The following is a 23,537-nucleotide window of genomic DNA, read 5'->3' as shown; positions in this document are numbered from 1 at the left end:
ATCACTGGAAATGAATGACATCATCATTAGAAATTAATTCAGAGACAGTGAGATAAAGTTGCCAATTATGATAATGACACTGAAAATATGAGAATTCTATTTAAAATATTTGCCAAGCTTTGTCCTTCCTCTGAGATTTTTCTTAAATCCAGCTGCTCAAAATGCAAAAGTGCTAAATTTAATTCTTAGTCAATTTAATGAAAAGTTACAGGATTCTTTTTCTGGGTACAGTGGAATGAAAACTTCGAGGCTTCTCCTCTGCATTTTTCCTGCTCTGTGACCGGAGGCAACAGACTAAAGTAGCCCAAGTAAGCGACCTGGTCAAGCTCACTCATGGCTCAAGGACTCACACGGGGCTGATGCTTTCTGTTCGTCCACACACATGGTACAAGTGTAGTGGAAGCCAAGTGCTGACACTATGGTTTCTCTTCACTTACTGGCTGGAGCAGGTAGATGAGCGATTCCTCTTGGATGATTATGATTGGCACACGAGTGATGCGCGTCGCCTGGAACAAGGTGCTCACGGAGGCCATGATCTGGTCGAAACGCCCTGCAATTCCTCCCAGTGTCACAATCACGTCAACCTGAGCAAGGCGAAGCGAAACAGGAGCCACGTAGTTAGACAACTGTAAAAGCTAAATAGCATCAAACACCTCAGTAGAGCTTTTAATATTCCATTTTTATTGGATAAGCCATAAAGAAATGGTGGATTTCATTTCTGTTGTTTAGATGAAGGAATTAAGTTGCCTGTTCAAGGTCAAAGAATTGGTAAGTGGCACTCAGGTTTCAAGGCCAACTCTTTTGAGTATAAATTTTGTATTTTTCCCATCTGCCTATTCACATGGCCAACTAGCCAACTCTTCCTTTTAAAACACTGTTTACCTTCCTCTGTTTGGAATCTTCTCGATTTTGCAGCTGGTGAGTCTCCCAGCCACTCCCAGAGCACACCTGCGGGCACATCTGCCATACCACCCAGCACACAACACGAGCCTGTTTGACACTTTTGTCGCCCACTAGAATTCAAGTATCCTGAGGACCTGCACTGTCTCTCAACTGAACCCAGCAAGTTGCCTCAACTCTCTGTACCTCATTTTTATGTTCACATGTAAACAGTGGATAATAATGAAAAATTAACAGGGTGGTGGTTGTGAGGATTAAATGAGGTAATTCCATGAGTTACTAAGTGTTAAACATTTAGAACATGTTCTCCACCCCCTCTCTTTTCCTCTCTCTCTCTATATATATATAAAATTGATTTTCAGAGAGAGAGGAAGGGAAAAGGGAAGAGAGAGAAACATCAATGGGAGGCCAAAACATAGACTGGGTGCCTCCTGCAGGCTCCCTACCAGGGACTGAGCCTACAACCTAGGCATGTGCCCTGACCAGGAATCAAACTGGAAACCTTTCGGTTCATGGGACAACGCCCAACCAACTGAGCCACAGCAGCCATTACCTTTATTATTTTGGGTATTATTAGATTTATACTGCTATTAATATTTTTGTTATCGTTACATGTAATTTGGTGCATTCTTTTCGCTTAACATTTTAAAGAGAGCAATTCCTATGGCGACAGTATAACTAATTTAAATGTTTCCCTGTTGTTGAAATACTTCCCCAGGATATTTAAATATAAATTACTGTGAAGCTTTATTTATACCTAAGACATTGGGGACAGAAGGCTGCGGGAAGTGGAGGGGAAGCAGCAGTCCAGTCCCCTCCTGTGTGCAGTAGTGAGAGCACTGCCTCCTCCGACCCAACTCTCCTGCTCTCAGCCTCATCTCACAGGGTATGAACACAGTCAGAGCTGGAAGACTGACCACAAGGAAGGAAGAACCGAAGAGCACAATGAATTATTGTAAGAAAACCTTATAGATAATAAGAACAAACAGTAATAATCATTCCATCTGAAATAAAATAGAAATTGTTTAAAAATAGGAGTATTTAAATGGAAAATTTCTCTGTGGCTCCCCTGAAAGACGGTGTGACCATACAATGTAACATACAAACTGAGATACTTCTGAGAGTGAAGCGGGGACATGGTAAGTGATTACACGAAGAGTCCAGGCATAAACTGGGACACGTGATTAGGTCTGTGAACACTGTGTGCCCCTTGACATCCCAACCCAAGAGCTTTACCTTCAGCCTTGAATACTCAGAATGAAGCGCTCCCTCATCCTGCTCAGCCCTTTCCTATCCTCTCAGTCTCTACGCTAGCCTCCCATTCAGCCGAGTCACAAGGTGCACCAGGGGAGCCTAGACCGGAGAAGGCTCAGGTCCAAGGGGCTTCTCGCCCATCCTATCAGACTTCACCTACGGCCCCACTGATAGCAGGATAATCTGCTTAACCAAGGCATCCGCTCCGATGGCTGCAGAGTCTTACAGTCAGAAGTCGTCTCCGTCTGCATCTCTCACCCATAGCAGGCTGGCTGTGCACACGGGGCAGACGAACGGTTACAGGTCTCATGTTGTGACTCTGCCCAACAAGATCAAGCATCACCAAGTACACACTCAGTCTTCTAAGGTCCTGATTTCTTTCTCAAGTTTTTCATGAGACAAACGACTAAAGGGTTATTCTTCAAAGAATTCTGTAATTGGCGCTTTTATTACTGACATTAGGATTTCCATCCTTTAGTTCATCTTGTACACAACAATGACACTTTTTCTAAATTATCTTATGAACCTGCGTTCAAAATTCTTTGGTGGACTCCCATTCACCGCAGATCAAAATTCACATTCTTTGCCTAGAGAATCAAGATTCTCCATAGGTTGACTCCAACAGCCTTTCTAACACTGATGACTGTGACCACGTCTCCTGAGAACTCTCACTGCCACTGTGCGTTGTTCTTTGTTGACCCTCAGATTGCCGTTAAGAATCCATGAAAACCCTTCAATTTCAGCACCCTGGTCATGACAGAGTATAGGACAATGACAGTGCTCATTCTCAGATTAATGAAATGCTTTTGTGATTTACCCTGGCCAAGTCTTTGAATTCTTAGTTACACATTTCAAGCCTGACTGTACAAACAGTGCTCTTTTCCTCACACATCTGTCCTGAGTACTAAGTTTCCTTGACTGACTGGACCATAAGTTCTCAAGCCGTATCAATGAAGCCTCTGGGGTGGGACATTTTTCCATATAAACAAAACAGTGTGATATATAAAAATGTGTTCTTTTTCCTTCCTGTGTAAATACGCTGAGCGATGAGAAGAGCGTATTTGCATGTATTTACATTTCTCTATATTGGGAAGTGACTACACCAAGGCAGCGGGGTTTTTCCTGTAAATGATTTTACTCTATTATCTCTTCTGAAAATTAAATTTTTTAGAGAAGAATCAGAAATATATCTACAAGTAAAATTACATAAACTCACGGTAAGTATAAATAAACCATGGATATCGTAAAATCTACCACAGATGATGATGGTCTCCAAACCCCTCATGCCGTCAGGATATAAAGATATTTCTGCGGGGAAGGAATTCAAAGGGACTCCTTCTGAATTACGGGGCTCATGATAAATGGGAAGATGAATTATTTGTGGTGGAATGCCCCCAATACCTAGCACAGAGTCTTCAACAGAGTTGGCAATTAGTGCGCAATGAAAACTTAAGTATGACCTATATCATGTTCAGAAACAGCCATTTGGAAGCAGAGTTTGAAAGGATATTACAATTTGTTTTATGTAAGTGTTGTCCCCAGAAGCTGACTGCTTGGTAGGTCAACGAAAAACCTCAAATCTGCATTCTTGGACTATCCTCCACAAAAGCACCGGGTATTTTTCATTCTGGCTAAAAATTCTCACATACATGGCGCCCTCCCTACTAAAGCTGGATATTTGGAAGGTTCGAGAATGTTAGAGCGCTAAGCGGTGTTCTTCCCATTCTGTGGGTTATGAGGTAGCAGAACATGTAACCAACCAGTAGCCTCTTCCGTAGTCATTCCCATCACTGAGCCAGTGGAGCAGTGACATACTTTTCCAAACCTCTCTGCAAACAGAGTGACTTTGGTAAGAGAGGCTTGGTCCCAGAAGATTAGTATTTCTGCATGTGATCCTTTTTTAATGTCTTATCTTGCATCATCATGATTCATTTCACCCAACAATATTTCTTGCTTTGCTTTAGCCATAAAATAAGTCTTTGCTGCATACTCTTGTCCAAAGTGATAAATGAAACTCTTGGTCTCCATGTCTGGATGGATTAGATTCTGCTCTTTGAAGTACTTTGAGGGCATTATTTTCCCAGAGGTTAGTGGTATAAACTCTCTTCATTTTTCTTGACCAGTTTATAATAGATGGCTATCAGACTCGATGTAGTGCAATCTTTAGGTTTTGAAATCTGGAGCAATATAAATAGTTCATGCTGATTAGCCTCTTTCCATCTCTTGGGAGGACAGAGAACATTCTGATTACAAATACTAGGCTTGGTCATTAACATTCAGGTTTCTAGATATGCACTGGACCACTTTAGAATGTGAATGGGAATGTTAAAACTGTTACTGTAGTGACACTGATTACCTAAAGCTTATTTCTTGCCATGTAGTAAGTTTGTTTCAGGTAATACATGTGTATAAAATAGCTGATCACCTCAGCATCCTCGGGTTCACTTTAAATTGTAAGCAAATGTATTCCATATTCATAAGTGCAATCTGGGATAAAATACTTGTTCAAAAAAGTTCCTCGTTATGAAATAATTTACTTTATTTATATGGATGCTTTAAAATCATCAGAATCATTAGGGTCAATTTCATAGGCATCTAAAATCTCTAATATAAATGGAGGAAAGAGAATTAAAATGTAATCAGTCTATTTTGAATTCAGATAGCCCCATTTCTAATGTGTTTCGAAATACCTGGATCCAGCTGTCCAGACTGGAAATTACATACATTCACATATACATTGAGAGGGAAGGTACACAGTTCCTCCAGGAAAGCTGGTACCATCTGATTTTTACTCTCTGCATAATGATATTAGTGCACCACCTGCTGTGCTGGACCAGCGCCTTGACCATGGACCTCTGCTGGGAAAACAGGAGGCCATGGAAACAGACATCATCTACTTCCAGCTATCAGGACAGGAAGAGAATGGAGAGTGAATAGTACAGGCTCCATCTTCTCTGATTTAAATGGACCTCCCTGAGCTATCTAACGCACAAAACGTATTTCTATGTGTGTTTCTCTTCTTATGATTACTTAATTAAACACTGACAACATATTGATCGGATATGCACATCCTCATGGTAAACAGTAACATCATTCCAGCTCTTCAGTCATGACTCAAACCATAAGCAAACCATTTCTTAAGAATATAGACACTATTATCACTGTGGATAATCATAATTACGGATGTAGGTATTAGCATACATAATATGTCTTGCTAAGGGATACTCCAAATGAAGGGAAATTTTATAAACTACTGAGCATTTTCAGGGTGTTCTAGCATAGGTGCAGTATGCTTGCAGAAGTCCTCAAGATATAGTTTCCTCCTCCCTGTGCCGTTTCTTTTCTTCGCAGTACAGTAACTCAAAATGAAAAGTCCTTTCACACAAGGTCAGCGTTCTCCTGCGGGGGGGGGGGCACCCCAGCCATATCTGTAACGTTCTGCATTAGTAAGAAATCTTCTCTGGCAGGTGAGCCATCCAGCCGAGATTCCTGGGAAGCACCCAACCCTACCCTTGGGCGGGGGGGGGGGGGGGTGTAGGAAAGCAGGCTCTCCCCTGGCAGGGATGGATGAGGCTGCCCCGGCCTGGGCTCTGAGGCAGTGAACTCTTTATATTCGTAGCCACATGTCCGCGTCACTTCAAAGCACTGAGCTCATCTATTTTCTCTCAGTGCACAGCACTAGAAAAGGCCTGCTGGTCTCCGAGGAGCAAAACAGATGTGACTCCCTCTTTTGAAGGCGTCTCCAAAATGACCCGGGAAACAGCCTGCTAGTTCCCACCAGGCCCAGGAATCCTTCTCCTCTCCTCTTGGCTTACCCAACATTTGTTCCAGAACACGAGTGCTTAAGGAAGAGAAGGCCTCATCGGTATGGGCTGCAACTTCATTATTTAAAAAATCACATTATTCTGTTTTATGAAATGAAAAATTAAATGGGGAAATAGAGAAGGGCTCTGTATAAACAGTCTATTACAATATGTTGAATCTATTTGGAAGAGGCGCGATACAGCCTTTATTGACTGATCACAGCAAAGAGCAAACAATGGTGAGCTGGGTTGCACTACTCACCTCCCTGTTGGGTCCCATTACTAAAAACATAGACACTATTCTCACTGGCTCCCTGGGAACAGGGAAAGTTGAAAACCTCTGCTAGCAAGCACTTCAACATACAAGTAGTACTCCATTTAATTCAAGTTTCTAATAGTAAAATAATTCTTCTAAAATGAAACATGTCCAAAAAAAACAATGCTATGGTGAGTCCACGAACTTGAGCTATAAACTGTAACTAACTAGGTTTAGGAGATTTCTAAAAACATTGTCTAATTCTAAAACCATATTATTCCATGAAAGTTATTACAAGATCAAAAGATCACTATATTATATAAAATATATTTTATATATTTTATCTTATTGTATATTTTACAAAATACAATAAATTATATAAATATATAAATGTTACAGATTACAAGAGCTAAGGTGTACAACAATATATGACTATTAATGCCACCCCTACAATGGTTATATTTTCTTTAAGGGCTTTATATGTAGCAGGCACTGAAGCAAGTGCATTAACTAATAACTTGCTGGTACATGTAAATTATTATTCTGACTTACATAGGAGAAAACTGAAGGTAAAAGAACTTAGCTTTCCATTGTCATGCAGTAGAAAGAGTGCCAGCCAGGCCTATCTCAAGTATTCGAGCACCTAGCCTCTAATTACAATGCACTGGAGACTAATACTTTTAATAAAAATCATTCATTATTACAACTGGTACGACCACAAAGATGCTAAAGATTCTGGACACATGTCACAGGAGAAGTGATATGACACTCAGAATGCTACTAAAAAGATCCCTTCAAAGAGTTTACATGCCAGCTGAGGTTTGCCATGATAACCTTTAGAATTTGCAGTGATGTTACTGGAAACACATTTATTCATTGAACAAATACTTGCTGAATAAGTAACTGGGAGACAATAAAAATTTTAAGCCGATATACATTTAAGAAAAGGGATATGAATTTTAGTTAGAGAACGGAGTCAAGGGGGCAAGCAGAACGCTAATTGAATAACGCAGGCGGAAATGATAGAGGTGGGAACTAAAGTAGCAGCAGCAAGGCTAAAAGGGGCAAATGTAACTTGCTGGTACATGTAAATTATTATTCTGACTTACATAGGAGAAAACTGAAGGTAAAAGAAAACTGAAGGTAAAAGAGGTACCTGTGCAATGAAAGGAACCACTGTGACCAACTGTTAAGGGTGGTGCAGTAAAACACAGGGTTACGGTTAGGTTCCGGCCGGTGGATGGACGGCTGTGCCACACAATGACACAGAGAATAAAGAACATGGAATGGGATTTTGTGAGAAAGATGGTGAATTCTTTTTCAGGTGCTGAAATGAAATCCTCTGGCCTTCAGTTAGAAGTAGAAGTACGGCTTTGTAGTTTCAGATTAGAGGTATAAATTAGGGAGTTAATGACAGAGAGTGTAACTGAAGCCCAGGAAACAAGATGAAAGGCAAGTGTGGCAGAAACAAAGGTGCTGATGGAGACCACAGGAGTCTGACAGGCAAGGCGGGAGAGCAGAATAAACAGGTTACTCCTACAGGCAATGTGGATAAAACATATCTGTGCCAGTTTATCTTTGATCAAGTCCTACCATTCTTTGCTCTCCTAGGAAACTGAGAAGGTTGAGAGTATCTGGGTCATCACCGCAGTTCAAACACCATCAAGTTTAAACTGCATCCATAAACATGCAGCAGAGGTTCACAATCTGAAACTTTATGAGGACACACTTTAAAGTGAGAGAGTCCACAAAATGTATTTCGATTTGCCTAAGTGTTAAGAAGTACTTGCCTTTTTATTCTATATTATTATGAGTCATGTCACAAAATGATTACATCATTCTATAGTTACAGCATATTTGAAACAGTGAACATATTTTTTAAGTAAAGTTTTTATTTTGGAATAATTTTAGATTTAGTAAGAAGGTACAAAGATAGTATGCAAATAGTACCAGTTTCCACTAATGTCAACAACTTAAACACCCAGGATACACTTGTCACAACTAAGATTGACACCAGAGCCTCAGCAATCAGACAAAAAAAAGAAATAAAAGGCACCCAAATCAGAAAGGGAAAAGTAAAACTGTCATTATTTGCAGATGATATGATACTATATATAAAGAACCCTAAAAATTCCACCAAAAAGCTATTAAACTAATAAATGAATTCAGTAAAGTAGCAGGATACAAAATTAATAGTAGAAATTGGTTGCACTTTTTTACACCAATAACTATCAGAGAGAAAAAACTAAGAAAACAATCTCATTTACACTCACATTAAAAAGGGTAAATTAATACCTAGACAAATTTGCTCAAGGAGGTAAAAGACCTGTACTCAGAAAACTATAAGACACTGAATAAACAAACTGAAGAAGACACATATATGTGAAAAGATACACCGTGCCCATAGATGGGAAGAATTAACATCATTAAAAAAATGTCCATCCTACTTAAAGCAATCTACAGATTCAATGCAATCCCTATCAAAATACCAGTTGCATTTTTCATAGCACTAGGACTAGTCCAAAAATTTGTATAGAACCACGAGAGACCACAAATAGCCAAAGCAATCTTGACAAAGAAGAACAAAGTTGGAGGTATCATGCTGATATCAAAGTATACTACAAGGCTATAGCAATCAAAAGAACATGGTACAAAAACAGGCACATAGATCAATAGAACAGAATGGAGAGACCAGAAATAAACCCACACCTATATGGTCAACTAATCTATGTTAAAGGAGGCAAGAACATACAATGTGGTAAAGGCAGTCTTTCAATAAATGGTGCTGGAAAAACTGGACAGATGCATGCAAAAAAATTAAACTACACCACTTCCTTATGCCACATCAAAAATAAATTAAAAGCAGATTAAATATTTAAAATGTAAGACCTGAAATCAAAAGAATCCTAGGAGAAAATATAGGCAGTAAACTGTCTGACATTGTTATTAGCAATAATTTTTTTTGTATATGTCTCCTTGGGCAAGGGAAACAAGGAAAAACAGACAAATGGAACTATATCAAACTAAAAACTTTTTGCATAGTGAAGGCAATCATCAACAAAATGAAAAGACAACCTAATGAATAGGAGAAGATATTTGCCAAAGACACGTTCAACAAGGTTAATATCCAAAATATATAAGAAACTCATACAACATATAACACCAAAAAAACAATCTGATTGAAAAATGGGCAGAATAGACATTTCTCCAAAGAGGGCATAGACAGTCACCAGACATGTGAAAAGATCTCAACATCACTAATCATTAGGAGAGTGCAAATTAAAACAATAATGAGATATCACACATACTGTCAGAATGCCTATTATCAATAAATCACAAAAACAACAAGTGTTGGTGAGGATGTGGAGAAAAAAGAACTCTCATGCACTGTACTTCCAGGTTAAATGTTAGGTCAGGCGGAAGCTCCAGACCCTCTATGTGGTGAGATTTAATATAACAGCCTTTTTCAGTCTGAGTGAGAGCTACCTGGGAAGGTGTTCACTGTGCATAATGGAGACTTCAGTTTATCTAACTACACTTCTTAAAGCAACAAAGTAATCGCAAGTTCCTTCTCCACCTTAAAACCCTGCAGACACCCGCCGCTGGCTCACCTCAGCACTACCCATCCTCTGTGCATGTGGTACTCCCTGAACACGCCTCTCCCTGTGGCCATCTGACTGCTATTCCTTCAACAGGTCTCAGCTTCTCTCAAAAACCTTTCCCATGTGTCCTGTTCTCCTCTCCTGCGTGTTCCCATAGTGCCAGCACGGACCCGGCATGTCCAGAGCTCCTCTCATATGCTGAGTGCTGCAGTTCAGTCATGAACCAGACAGACCAGACCACAGCTTCAAGGTCAGTACCATCTGGCTGGAAAGAAAGGCTTCAAGAAACAATGAGAAATAATTAACAACATCATTAGAAGTGTCCAGAGTGCCTTACAGGGAAAAATGGGGAGCACAGAACTGTAGTGTAGTGGAATCTATCCTAGGGGGATGGGGAAGGAAAGGTATCCTTAAGTGGTCTAGGCAAAGACAAGGAAAAGCACAAAAAATATTTAAAAATCCTAAGCAGGGGGGCAACACATGCAAAAACACATTAAGGCAGAGGAGAAGAGAGAATACGGAATATTTTAGCAACAAAGAGAAAGTGTTGCACAAATGAGGCCTGAGAGCACGTTGGCCCAGAGCATGCCAGAGGCCTAGGCAGGCAGAAGTGCACGGCTCAGGCTCATTTCCCCCAGAAAGAACTCCTGCTGGGCTGAGAGCAGGACACTTGGCTGTGGTGACCCTTCAGGACGCAGCAGAGCATGCCACCAAGGCCAGGCTCCTCCAGGGCAGCCTCCGGCCCATGGCTAAGCACGGAGAGGCTGGCCCTTCTCTGCATTGCAGGAGTCCTTGAACAGGTCCTCTTGCTTCAGTCCCCCCACCGGCCCGGCCCAGACTTTGTCAGATTTTTTGGCAGATCATGTATGCCTGATGATTGTCTTCCTGGTTTGAGGCTCTCTCTGGAGTTTGGTCTGTTCGGTGTGAGATGTGCTTTTGAGATTCAGTGACTGAGCACTGTATTATGGATACTATCAATTAGACACAACAAATGAGGCTCAAGTAATTGCATCCCCAGCTTTCAACAACTTCAGTGGACGCTCTGGGGAAACTGAAACAGTTTTGAAGATTTACAATTTTTTTCCTAAGAAACTCAAAAGATCAGCTATGTCTGGATGAAGCAGATAACTCTCAGTGGACTGCGTTCTGTTTTCATTCAACAAATATTTAATTATAGCAGTTTATTGCTGGAAATAGCACATACATTTGGTATAGTTCAAGCTGCAACAGACATGGGAATGTTGGCTCAATTACTTTTGTTGAGTTTGCACAATGAGCTACTTGCCATTTATGACAGTTAACAAGGCTTTTCTTCAAAGGGAGAAGAGGAGCCACTGCCTCAACTTAGCAAACATATGCTAGATGAACTTTTGCAAGGGAGTAAGTTTCCATCAGGGCTGCCTCTCCAACGCCTACCCCATCCTGCCCCATGTGTACCAGCCATGAAGTCTGACTATGTGGGCTGTGGATGGATCCCACTCCCTGCTCCAGCCTGAGCCAAGCAGCACACTCACCCTCCTTCGCTAAAGCCAACAGTGGCCTAATGGATGTCCTGCCCTCTTAATCCCCAGATGTAAAGGGGTAAAATGCTGCTACCAGTGGCTGTTGGAGACGATCAGGGAAACCAGACTGAAGACAAAACCTGCACAGCAGAGCCAAGACCGTCAAAGACGCAGAGGTGAGCTATGAGGCCAAGGTGAAATGCATCTCCTGTTACTCCTACTATAAACGTGTTCTGCCCTGGCCGGTGTGGCTCAGCTGGTTGGGCGTCATCCAATGCACCAGGAGGCTGCCAGTTTGACATCGGTTATGGGCTCAGTCCCCAGTAGGGGGCCTGCAGGAGGCAGCTGATCAATGTTTCACTCTCACATAGGTGTTTCTCCCTCCTTTCCTCCCCCTTCCTCTCTCTAAAAATCAATAAACTATTAAAAAAAAAAGTTATTTCTTTAAAAAAAGTGTTCTAATGTCCAAGGATGTTTTCCTAGGCTTCTCAGTTTGAAATTACAGATTTGGTCATGCATCTCAGCTTACCTTCTTGTCCCCGCCAGGAAAACAACAGTCAATTGGCATTCAATGCTTCACGCTTAATTTTGTTGATCCTCACTAAACACAGACTTTAAAATTTTGCATACCATTTCAACAAGTACCAAAAAATTGTGAAACCTAACAAAGTATAAATCTGTGTGTTAGCTAATTAATGGGATTAACACTTGGCTGCTCGGTGAAAGTCATTACTGAATACCTTCAATGTCCACAAGTGAAAAGCAGCGGACTCTTCTCTGATGTTAAAAAAAGTTGCTGTTCAATTTGTTTATATGAGAGATTGACCTGTTGGCCAAATCTAGGTTACACTTGTTTGTTTTCCAACAAATATTTAAACACACATATACAAAGGAAACATAGCTCCACCTGGCAACAGGCAGCTAGAGGTAAAAAGTAGCTTCTCACTTTAGGCTGAAAATGAGCAGCTAGTTTTGATTACTTTATACAAGATCCTTTCACCTGTACTGTGACCTCACCCCTGCGAGGTGCTTGAATCTGTAACCTATGATGTAAGTGTACAGATTTATTATTTATTCATTATACTGAAAAAAACCTGACAGAGAATCAAAAAACCTGCACAAAAGTAAATAAGGTTTTAGATGAGTAAAACTTTCAACAGGATCTTTCACATCCTTGGTAACAGGACTTTAACCGCCAAGTAGGTGCCTGGCATACCTGTAGGCCTTTGGCTTCTATCTTCTTCTGGAGCACCTCAAGGCACTTGGTGAAGTCAGTGTGGTCTTGATCAGGAGTGGAAATGAGCTCACATCCCTGTGTGTGAACAGAAGAGAAAAGGTAAGGCTAGTAGTGATGACAACCTTATGAACACTATCAAGATATAACGGTAAAGATGAGGCATTGACAGAGACATCCTATTATGTCTGTATTACATCCAATCATTAAAATCACTGCCGCATCTTCTGTATTTCACAAAACAGGACATCTCAGGAATGGTGTCAGAACAGCACTATAATGGTCTGATTGCGACAACTGTTAAACACAGATTAGACTACATTAATGGTCTTTAAAATTCACTGCTGCGATGACATTCAAGATTAATATGAGAACTCTGGCCCAAGGATTATAAAATATATTCACAGTGAAATTACCTTAAATTAAACCTCCGCCTCCTACGTTTACTTACATGAATGGAAAAAGTAGTATTAACACTAAACTAATGATAAAGTTACATTTTAAGTAAAATCAAGTGAGATGTCCTATAAAACTCCTTTGCAGCACCTATTTTCCCAGGTTAAATGCAGCATGAACGACTCTGCCTGTGTGAATACATCTCTTGGATTATCTCCTGGACACAGGAAGAGAATTTATAAGTTTTCTGCCTCTTGTACAACAGATACCTTACCTCATGAAACACACTGAAAACTATATATAAATACGAAGCCACAAAAGGCTCGCTTGTTGGCACCAGTGAATGCAGATGACTGAAGACACAATACTTTTGAAATGACACCTTTTCTGCCAATGTCTTACAGGTGGACAGGTATGTAAAACCAGAGGGAGATGGGACTTTCGGCTCCTCGATTCAGGAATAAAACAATTTGTGGCCTCTGACAAACAGCTGAGTAAGGGAAAGTTAAATATAATCTACTACATAAAGTTGCCATTCAGAGAGTTTTCAAGGATATGAAACACCCAGACTGCCTCTTAAATTATTCCAAGAGCCATTCTCAGTAGATTTAGAGGTTCTTCTTTAACTTCAAGGTCTCTGTAACTGTGTCAAGCTCGGCCTATGCTTTTTTCATTTACGACTGCCCTACGATGTGGCGACCAATGAAAACATTAATTTCTCATCGAGAAACATATTATGCTCTAAAAGATGGGTAGGTCATCTTTACAAGATCATTGACGTGTACTTTCCTGACTGTAAAAGAACACTGAAATTTACTGTAATCGCCAAGCAAGGGCATAAAAAGTGGACTTGTCTGGGGTAACGCTCCTGGAAAGGAAGACATGAGACTATGCCAGAGAGCACAGGAATATGGTCAGGACTGAGGACACTAGACTGTCACCAGAGCAAAAATACTTCTCTGCAAGTTCCCTGAGGACAGGACTTATGTTTCATTCATTACTGTTCCCAATGCCTGGCACTGGTCGGCTATATAGTAAGTGCTCAGTAAATGTTTAAATAATATTCTCAAAGCAAAGGGGTAGGAGAGTGTGGTATCTTAATGCTAAATATAGCATATATGACAATGGGAAATTTCTTCTTTTAAGTGCTGACAATAAAAACATCACACTAGTAAAAGGAAACAAAATTAAAAAGACAAATAGAAGAAGCCAAACAAGAGATGATTAATAGAGCTTGTCTACCTTAAAGTTATCGTCGCAGAATCAACAGGATCCACAGGAAAACTTATAAAGGGGACCCAAGAAATAACCTATCTAGTCCCACTATAACAATTTTGAGATTAGGGAAATAAAAATGAGAGATTATAATAGACTTGCTAACCACTGGATGAGATATTAAGCAGCATTAATAAGATATCTAGAAATCCTACTTTTTTTTCTGCTCCCATGAAGTGGAAACAAATTCCTAGATATCCAATAAAAAAGTCATTATAACGTCCTTAGAGCTGGTTCCACAGGAATGATATTATAAATAAAACCACCTGAAACATATGGGCAAGACTTCTGTAACATCTTACTTTATGTCAGCAATTTAAGGTGGACACACAGGAAAGCTTAATCAGGACACGGGGACAGGTTAGCAGCACCAAACAATTCAGAACATGAGCCAGGAACCTCTAGAACTCTAATTGGGGTGTTGATCAGCCATCGTAGCTTCCTGGAATTTTCATGAGTTTAAATGATTCCAATGTTATCAAGACTGAAAAGGACTCCACTAGAAGTAGAAACAGCTCTAACAGGCTGGCAGGAGAGCTTTCAAAACCTAGAAAGGAGGCCTATGAAACAGAATATTAGCCAAAGCGCAACAACAGGCCTTTGGCCAACTGAAGATGTTTTCACTGTTTTCTGGGTCTTATGACATATTAAGATCTAAAAGCGAAGAAATATAAAACTAAACTGCTAAACTATCAAGAGCCCACAGGACGTGGCAAGGAGGAAGCATTCAATAATGAACAGCATCCCTTACATGGTCCTGAGATACACAGATCAGGGATCAGCGAAGTTTTTCCTGTGAAGAGCCAAACAGTAACTCTTTTAGGCTTTGCAGGCCATATGGCTTCTCTCTCAACTACCCAACTTGGCCTTGGAATCATCCATAGACAATAAATAAATGAATGGGAATGGCTGTATTCCCATAAAACATATTTGAATTTCACATAATTTTCGTGTGTTAGGAAATAATTTCTTTTGGTATTTTCCCCCAACCATTCGATAATGTAAAAACCAGTCTTCGCTTTGTCAACTGTACAATACCTGACAGCAGCCAGATGTGGCCCCGGGGTTGTAGTTTACCAAGTGATCCCTGTTCCAAGTCCACAATTAGTTTTTGTGGTTATAACAACTAAACCCTGTATGTGTGCGAGCAATTTCATGTGAGTGAACAGGTTCTGACCTTTAAAAATCTCTCTGAACCTCTCTTTCCTCATCTGTTAAGCAAACTAAAATTGCTGCTGAGATTCCAAAGATAATCTACAGAAAGTGCTGGGCACAGCGATGGACTCAGAGCAAATGCTCACCCTGCACTACGAAAGAATCTCTAGAAACATCAGACGTTACAGACAGATCACGTCACGTCAGAGCTTACTAAACAAAATATTGCCAATATTCTCCGAGGAACTTCATGTAGATGCTTACAAAACTTAAATTTTTTAAAAATTAATTTCAGAGAGAGGAAGGGAGAGGGAGAGAGAGAAACATCAATGATGAGAGAGTCATTGATCGGCTGCCTCCTGCAAGCCCCTGCTGGGGGGATCGAGCCTGAAACCTGGGCATGTGCCCTGACTGGGAATCTAACCGTGACCTCCTGGTTCATAGGTCGACACTCAACCACTGAGCAACACAGGCCAGGCTACAAAACTATTTTTGACATTTAATGACAAAGCTATTTGCCAAAACTATTACTGACAACTAAAATAAACGATTACAAGGCAATGAGTGTCCATAATCAGCCTAATTTCAAAAGACCAATGCAAAAGCCATTAGACTGCCATTCTCCATCACTTAATTTACTGTTTGCCAATAATTTAACTCACATAGGTTAATGAGTTTTTACACTGAACATGCAGAAAACCTATCAGGTTTTTCTATGCTGTCTCCTCTGATGCTCGTTAATGGGAAAGAAAACAGATCCTTTGAAAAAAATGATAACATATCAATTGTTATTTGGTGTACTGTATTCAGAGAGAGACTTGTCTTCATTAAAACAAGGAGTTAAGTCTGGTGACAGCGGCCCAAACGTGCTATGGGTTTATTCATTCTTGGTTACGTCATTCTGTGCCCATGCATCTACCCAGGACACGGGAGGGCTGGTGCAAATTTTCCTGCAAAGATTTTTATGGGGTTCTGAGACTTCTACTGTAACTTTATGGACTAAATTTATAAGGTTAAGAATCCAGAAGTATTATTTCTTCTTAGGTACCATGTACGCCAATTTAAAAAATTTATTTGGAGTGGCTTACATATCATTTCTCACTTAGCATGATTCAATGTATATAGTTATAAAATATCAGATGCTTTTCAATGAACTAAGATTTTCCCCCCAAAACAATCTAATTCTCTGAAAAATCAGGTAATGTTAAAAGTATCTATCTTGCCCAGCTGGTGTTGCTCAGCGGTAGAGCATCGACCATGAACCAGGAGGTCAAGATTCGATTCCCGGTCAGAGCACATGCCCAGGTGCAGGCTTAATCCCCAGTAGGGGGCGTGCAGGGGGCAGCCGATCAATGACTCTCTCATTGTTGATGTTTCTCTCTCTCTCTCCCTCTCCCTTCCTCTCTCTGAAATAAATAAAAACATATATTTCTTTAGAGTAATCTTAAAATTAGAATCTCTTTATAATTAACTATCTTTCTCACTAAATAACCAATAAACTAATATATGACCACCCTTCATGCTATATATTAGTCACTTTATATGAATTATGTTCTTGAATCCCACAGTAACTGTAAAAGGTAAATGTAATTATCCCATGTTTTCATATGCAGATTGAAGTTTAAAGAAATTAAATAATTTGTCCCAAGTAACACAGCTTCTGAGGACACTGTATGTGATCTGAGGCCCATACTCTTAACCTAACATGCCTAGTACTCAACGCTCCTTAATTAAACTTCCAGTACTTTGGAAAGCTTAAGCAGAAAAATGCCTTTGTAATTTATACTCAACTTTTATGTAGTTTGTTTTCTCCAGTTTTAAATACCTAAAAACCCTTTAGCTCTTAGGCAGACATGACCCCTGCCTGACTCCTTGCTGCTCCTATGGGAGCCAAAGGCTTAAAAAGCCTCAGGGCTCCTGCAGCATCTGAAAATGAACTTAGCGAGCCCGCCCTCCCTCTTCTGCTACTTTCCCAACTCATTATATTATCTCTATATTTATCATTACATTTATGACATTTTATTTTTTCTTTGCTATTGAACAGACTATTATGATCAGTATCTCTATGTATAAGTGGTGTGTGTTTTTTTTCCGTTACTTTCTTAAAATTGAATTCTAGGAATAAAATTGCTGGGAAAATTATAAGCACTTTTTTTTTTTTTTAATCCTTGACAGATATGGCCAGAGTGCTTTCTAGGAAGGCTCCAAAAATGTATATTCCTGTTGGTTGATATGTGAGGGTGAAGAGCTGCTTCTTTTAAAACATAACTAACAATAGAAAGGATAATTCATCATGAATTTCTTTACAAAATTTTTATTTATTGATTTTTTTTTTTTAAGAGCGAGAAGAAAGGAGAGAGGGAGAGAAAGGAAGAAAGGGAAAGAAGGTAAGAGGGGCAGAGAGAGAGACAGACAGACAGAAACATCAATTTGTTGTGCCACTTATTTATGCATTCATTGGTTGATTCTTGTATGTTTCTGCAACCTTGGCATATCAGGGCGATGCCCTACTGGGCAAGGGCTGATTATGAATTTCTTACTGTGAATTCATTTAGTTGCCTCCTAATAGCAAACAGAGATCAGTTTCATTCAAGGAAAGATGCCTTCCACCGGCAAAGGAGGGAAGAGAAAGTTAGGGTGCTTCCAGAGTGGTGGGAAGCAAGGATGAGGCCACAGAAGCTAAATAACAATATCAAAGAGATGGACACTTCTGGGAGGGAAACAGGTGTCAATCAGTATGGTAAAGAAGAGGGGACAAGATACTACCTAAGATCATCTTTCAAGTGGTTCCGAAGACATGAAATATAACTTACTATCCCATGACATCAGATTATTGATACGGATTTTTTTTTGGTAAATAAGCAATGATGAGTTTTGCTGAGTCTTAAAAACATAGCTCCCACACCCGTTAGTATCCTCTATTCCTTGCTGACACTGCCTTTCTTCTTGTGCATAAGCACGATACACACTCTAAAAAATTTGGGGAGATATATTCAAGAGTCTGAGTTTTCACAATCACGCATTAAACTGAATTGACCAGAACCCCCCGGTAAGAAAGTGCCTGCCCGATTAAAAGCGCAGCAGGCATAAAGCAAAATGACGTATACTCTGGATAATCAAAGATACAGCTCCAGCATTAGCCCAAATCGTTCTCAAATTTGCCAAGAGGAATGCTAGATAAAGGCAATTGGAATCTAAGTGACGGATGTTGCTGACACTGGCACGAACACCCCCTTCACCCTGGGGAGGGGGAATCGCAAGGCTTCGCTTCCCACGTTCCTCCGGACCGTGTAGCACGCGCCGGGCAGGCTGCTCCTTCCGTTTTATTTACCAGCCTCCTAACAGTATCTCTCCTTTTCAAACTAAAAAGATGTTTTTAAATCATCAAATGACAGCCTACAAATAACCATTTCCTCGGCGGGAATGTCACATGATTAAACTCTAAGCAACGAGTTGCCTCGTGCTGGTCTTCTAGATGGTAGATAAACGAAAATAATAAACAGGATTGAACCTTGGAGCCTTCTCCTCTCAGCCCCAAACGCAGAGAGACACTCATCTGGAGCCATCTCCACAGCCCTGCGTGTTACAAGGCAACTCTTCCTTTTGAAGTGGCACCGAATGAAAATGACAGCATTTCAAACAAGAAAGTCACTACTTCTATTAATGGGAGTCTAAAGTGTTTTTTCAACAGCAGAGGCTCTTAATTGATGGCTTCCTTCCCAACGGCAGACCCAGAGCTCTGGGTGGAGGAGGGTCCCCGAAAGAGTTAGCACCGCAGGCCTGAGACTGCTCTCCTTAGAAAGGCCTGCTCACAAGGCTGGCCCTCGGCTGACATCTGAGAACTTGCATGGGAAACAGTTCCCTAAATTGATTAAAACAAAAAACAAACAAAAAACAACAAAACATTGCCAAAATGCTAACAGTGGCTCACTGTGCCTAAGCGGTTTGTGCAAACAGCATGGTTTATGCTAAGCACCTGCTTGCTTGCCTCGGAGAGTCTGGAATTTGGCACATGCTCTACAGAGGGTGCGGTGCCTACACGTGGAGCCTCCAGTAAAATTTTGGGCACCGAGTCTCTAGTGAACTTCCCTGGAGACACCTCACTCTGGTTGTCACAGGTGATTCATCACAACCTGTGTGAGTGCACCGGGAAGGGGCTATTGGAACTGGAGACTGGTTTCTCCGGACTTTGCTCGCCCCCGTGTCTGGTGGGGGGCCAGGAGGAGGGAAGCGCTGAAAGTAGCCTGGGTGGGTACTGCTGCTCAGTTACTCAGATCTCAGTAGAAACGGAAAAGGAAAAGCTAAAGGCCGATACAGGGAAAGGGAGGCCCGGGAATTTCCTCAGCAGGGGAACCTGACCCCTGCTTTGCTTTGAGAGCACTCCCTGCGTGCACCTAGAGGACTATGGCACAGTGGTTAGAAGAGCCCGTATGGCTCCCAGTTCACCCTCCCTAGCTGTGCAAGCTGGCGCCAGGCTCCAAGAAGAAAAGATGGATGGATGGATGGATGGATGGATGGATGGAAGGAAGGAAGGAAGGAAGGAAGGAAGGAAGGAAGGACTTTTTTAAAAGAAGTAGTGTTGTCTGGTCAAATTCTCTTGAGAAATACCAGGGTAAACTAAATCTGACTTTTGGAGACTTACTTAAAATGACATTGTGCACAATGAATTTCCAGAAAAGGGGCATTAGAAGGTCAAATTTCTCAACTCGTCTGATCCCAGAATCTTTTTATCCCAAGTATCCATGGCACCCATGCTTGCTGCTCTGGTTCTAAAGTCAGGATCAGATACCTGCTTCCTGTAAACGTTAAATAGAGCCTAGCTACTAGGGACGCCAGGATGAACCACTGACCATACACTTCAGGTTGTAGGAGACCACGTATTAACAGGAACAGGGAGGAAGACTTTGAAAAACTGATTATATGAAGCTCTAGGAGAAAAGTACCAAGCAAGGATTATACCCAGCAGGTATAGTGGACACTGTGAGAGGGGGGATTAATAGGTAGAGGTGCCATGAACCAGACAAACGAGGGCAGAGAGATAGTTCCAGAGGCCTGGAGAACAGGCAGTAAGTAGGTGACTGAGGAGAGGCAGGTGGGGGCCAGGGAGGTCACAGGTGAGGCACTCGGAGCTCTTCAAATGTGAAGAGCATAGGCTCTCCCTTTAAAGGCCTTAAGTATGTTAAAGACATTCAAAAACAGGCTTTGAAAAATACAGACGATATAAAATAAAGTCAATTTGAAAGGACTGTGATGGAGGCAAACATAAGAATTAAGGTGTATTCAAGAGATGGTTTTGCATAATGCCCCTGCCCATCTCCTCACTCCCTCGTTGAGATGCTAATAAGGTGAGCCCTCGGTTGGAGAATATAAAGTGAAGGACCTGTCGCTCGGCTGTCAAGGGGAACTGCCTATCTATAACTGCCTTTATATCTTGGCATATGTTAATTCATCTTAAAGCTTAAGCCTAAAAATTTACTATACTCAAGGGGTGCTGTATTTTTTTTTTAAAGAAATATATTCATAAATGAAGCTGAACTTTACATATTTTATAGAGCTTCCTCTGTCTGGCACAATAGTCAAACTTGCTCACGTTTTTACAATTTCTAACAGTCAAGTTTTCTATTTTCTCTAAATTAATTACTTTAACCATATCTAAAAGTTGTGGGCATGTGGATGGCCAGATCTGGGAAAGAGACACAGCCAAGAAAATGAGAAAATAATAAGATTCATGAGATTAGGTAGATCCATGCAGATGTTTTAAACTGGAGGTTAAAAACATCTGGGAGATTCTGTGAAATTTAAAGGGAACTGAACTGGAGGATTATCCAACTCAAAAGGATATTTTAAGTGAGTGATTATGAATGAAACCTAGGTTCATAAATCATGCACTTATGGATGTGAACTGATTAGAAATCTTTTTAAAAGCAATGTTCCTGAGAAGTTGTTAAAAAGCTCTAAGTAAACAATTTTAGGAAGTAAAACAACCCCCCCCCACCGTATATTAAAACAGTTCCTTAGCCTTCTAGAGGACTTCTACGTGTATACCACTCTCTAGTCATCACTACAAGTGTCTGAGAGGACCAGGCTATAGATCATGATTTACTCTCACGTGCCTCAGTGAGCCCTCCATGTACGAAAACTAACAACTCAAAAAATAATTTGAACAGTTAGTTCAAGAAACCATAAGCCTTTTCTTATTTCTAAAAACTAAAGTGCACATTACTAATGGCCAAGACTAAGCACTGATTATTTGACATCTTGCCTGAGTACTAAGCTTACCTATCCCTCCCATTCCCACTATTTGTAAATCTATGCGTTTAAATTGGAATTAAAATACAAGCATTTCCTGCTTAATATCAACAGTCCAGTTATAAAAAAAATCAGACATTCTATTCAAATGTCAAACGAGAAGACAATTTTCCATTATTCCAACTGGAAAAAGTTACATTCAAATTCAAATCCTCAGTCTCCTAAAATGTCAATGAAACACCTTTATAAAGTGACAGCCATAATAATGAGATGTTAAAGGTGAGCAATTTTCTGCTATTGGATGTAACATTTATAGCATCTTACACTTACCCAAAGGAGCACAGGTTAAACAAGTTAGACATACTACCCTTACCTACCAAGACTAGTCTTCAAAATTGGGGTAAGGCCATACCACTGTTAGGTGACAATGGGAAAATATCAAGAAATACTGATTTAATAAAAGATACTCTTCAATAATTTGCCAAAAAAACTCTTTATCTTTTCCAATTCTGAGGAAGATGGAATAACAGACATGCGTCTCTGTCCTTATTGCAGAGCAATGGGCCTGGCTCACATCTCCACTCCTGGAGTTCAGTGCTAGACCGGCTTGGTGGCCTACAATAACCTTGCCTGTTGCTAACAGAAAATTTCCGCTCATATCATTCAGCCTTTGTACTAGGGCTCCTCGTCTCTCTTCAATCAAGTCTTGACTTTATAACTTCAATTTTATCAGGGTCTTTGGCCCACATCATGTTCCCGTATTCTTGACCACTGTCATGGTACCAAACTGTGTTCTTCCAGATTTGGCAGGATTAACAAAGAAGATAAAATCAGAACTCAGATCTCAAGTCCTATTGCTGACGTATCACTAGGGTTATTTTCACTCCCCTGTCTACAACATGGCCTTGTGGTGATGGCAACACTTTCTGAGATGCCCAAGCACTCCCTTGTAGCACAAAGGGAGACATTCTTATACCTCCAGGCCACCTAAGCCCTTGCTAATTTTTTATTACCTAATTACCTTGGTTCTTCAATGCTCTATCTTAGCTCAATCCTCTGTCTTTTAAATAGCTTTCACATATTTTAATAATTTATCAGCTTGTATAGTCATTCTTGGTCTGCCCCAACTATTGCACTCCTACTCCTGCCATTCCAGGTTGGGGCTAAAAGAGGGTGGCATGATGGCAATGGGAAGGCAGAGAGTTTGTTTATCACACTGACTATTATCACGTGATGGTGATACTGACATTCAATCCCAGGGATGCTAAATACCTTGTGCAAGGAACGAACCAGTCTTGCCCAATAGGCCCCATACAATCTGTTGATAAGCAGTAGTAGCAACTGAGTCCCAGCTTAAAAATAAAATTTTATAGAAAACATGAATATTGATCCAAGAGCTGTCTCTGACTAGCTCCACTAATTTCTTTAAGTCATTAAGCTTTAGGAGCCTCAGTTTCTTCATCAGGAGATTTATTATACTTATATGTTAAATTATTTTACATTTTATCATTATATTTTTAATATATATTTTTATCTTCTATACTACACACCTACATTTAAAACTTGTTATTCTATGACTTTTTAAGACATTAGTTAAATGCTGCAAACTAGTTCCTTAACCTCCCAAATACTAAGGAAGCATGCTTTTACTAACCCCTTTTCTAAGTCCAGTGGAGAACCACAGACTATACAACAATAAAGGAATCAGGAGTTAGATGAGATATTACAGTGTCTTCAAAAGTTCTCAGGAAACTGAATACATGTGGGCATGATGATGGAATAATTAAGAAGACTGAAAAAGGTGATTTTAGCCTTGACACAAGGAAGCACTGACCGACTAGGAAAGTGAAAAAAATATCTCAAGGGGGAAATCTGAGACAGACAGTCATCACCCTGAGGTAGGATTAGTGA

General features: G+C 40.4%; 1 protein-coding gene across 8 annotated transcripts in view; it reads right to left on the bottom strand.

Moving 5' to 3' along the window:
- The window catches only part of TPK1 (thiamin pyrophosphokinase 1), a 186,168-nt gene that overhangs the window by 81,171 nt on the left and 81,460 nt on the right, over nucleotides 1-23,537 (bottom strand). For all 8 annotated transcript variants that reach the window (XR_013999566.1, XR_013999567.1, XM_081147514.1 and 5 more), the window contains 2 exons: nucleotides 12,534-12,629; nucleotides 438-584 (listed from right to left, as the gene is read on the bottom strand). Coding sequence is in view for 6 of the 8 variants with exons in the window: in XM_081147514.1 (XP_081003640.1) it covers nucleotides 438-584; nucleotides 12,534-12,629 (243 nt within the window). In the remaining 2 variants the exon portion in view is untranslated. The remainder of the gene's footprint in view (nucleotides 1-437; nucleotides 585-12,533; nucleotides 12,630-23,537) is intronic.

The sequence above is a fragment of the Miniopterus schreibersii genome (genome assembly GCF_964146895.1).
Source record: "Miniopterus schreibersii genome assembly, chromosome: 9".
Lineage (NCBI taxonomy): Eukaryota > Metazoa > Chordata > Mammalia > Chiroptera > Miniopteridae > Miniopterus > Miniopterus schreibersii.
Note: the sequence above shows the minus strand (reverse complement) of the source record. Positions and strands in the feature narration are given on the sequence as shown.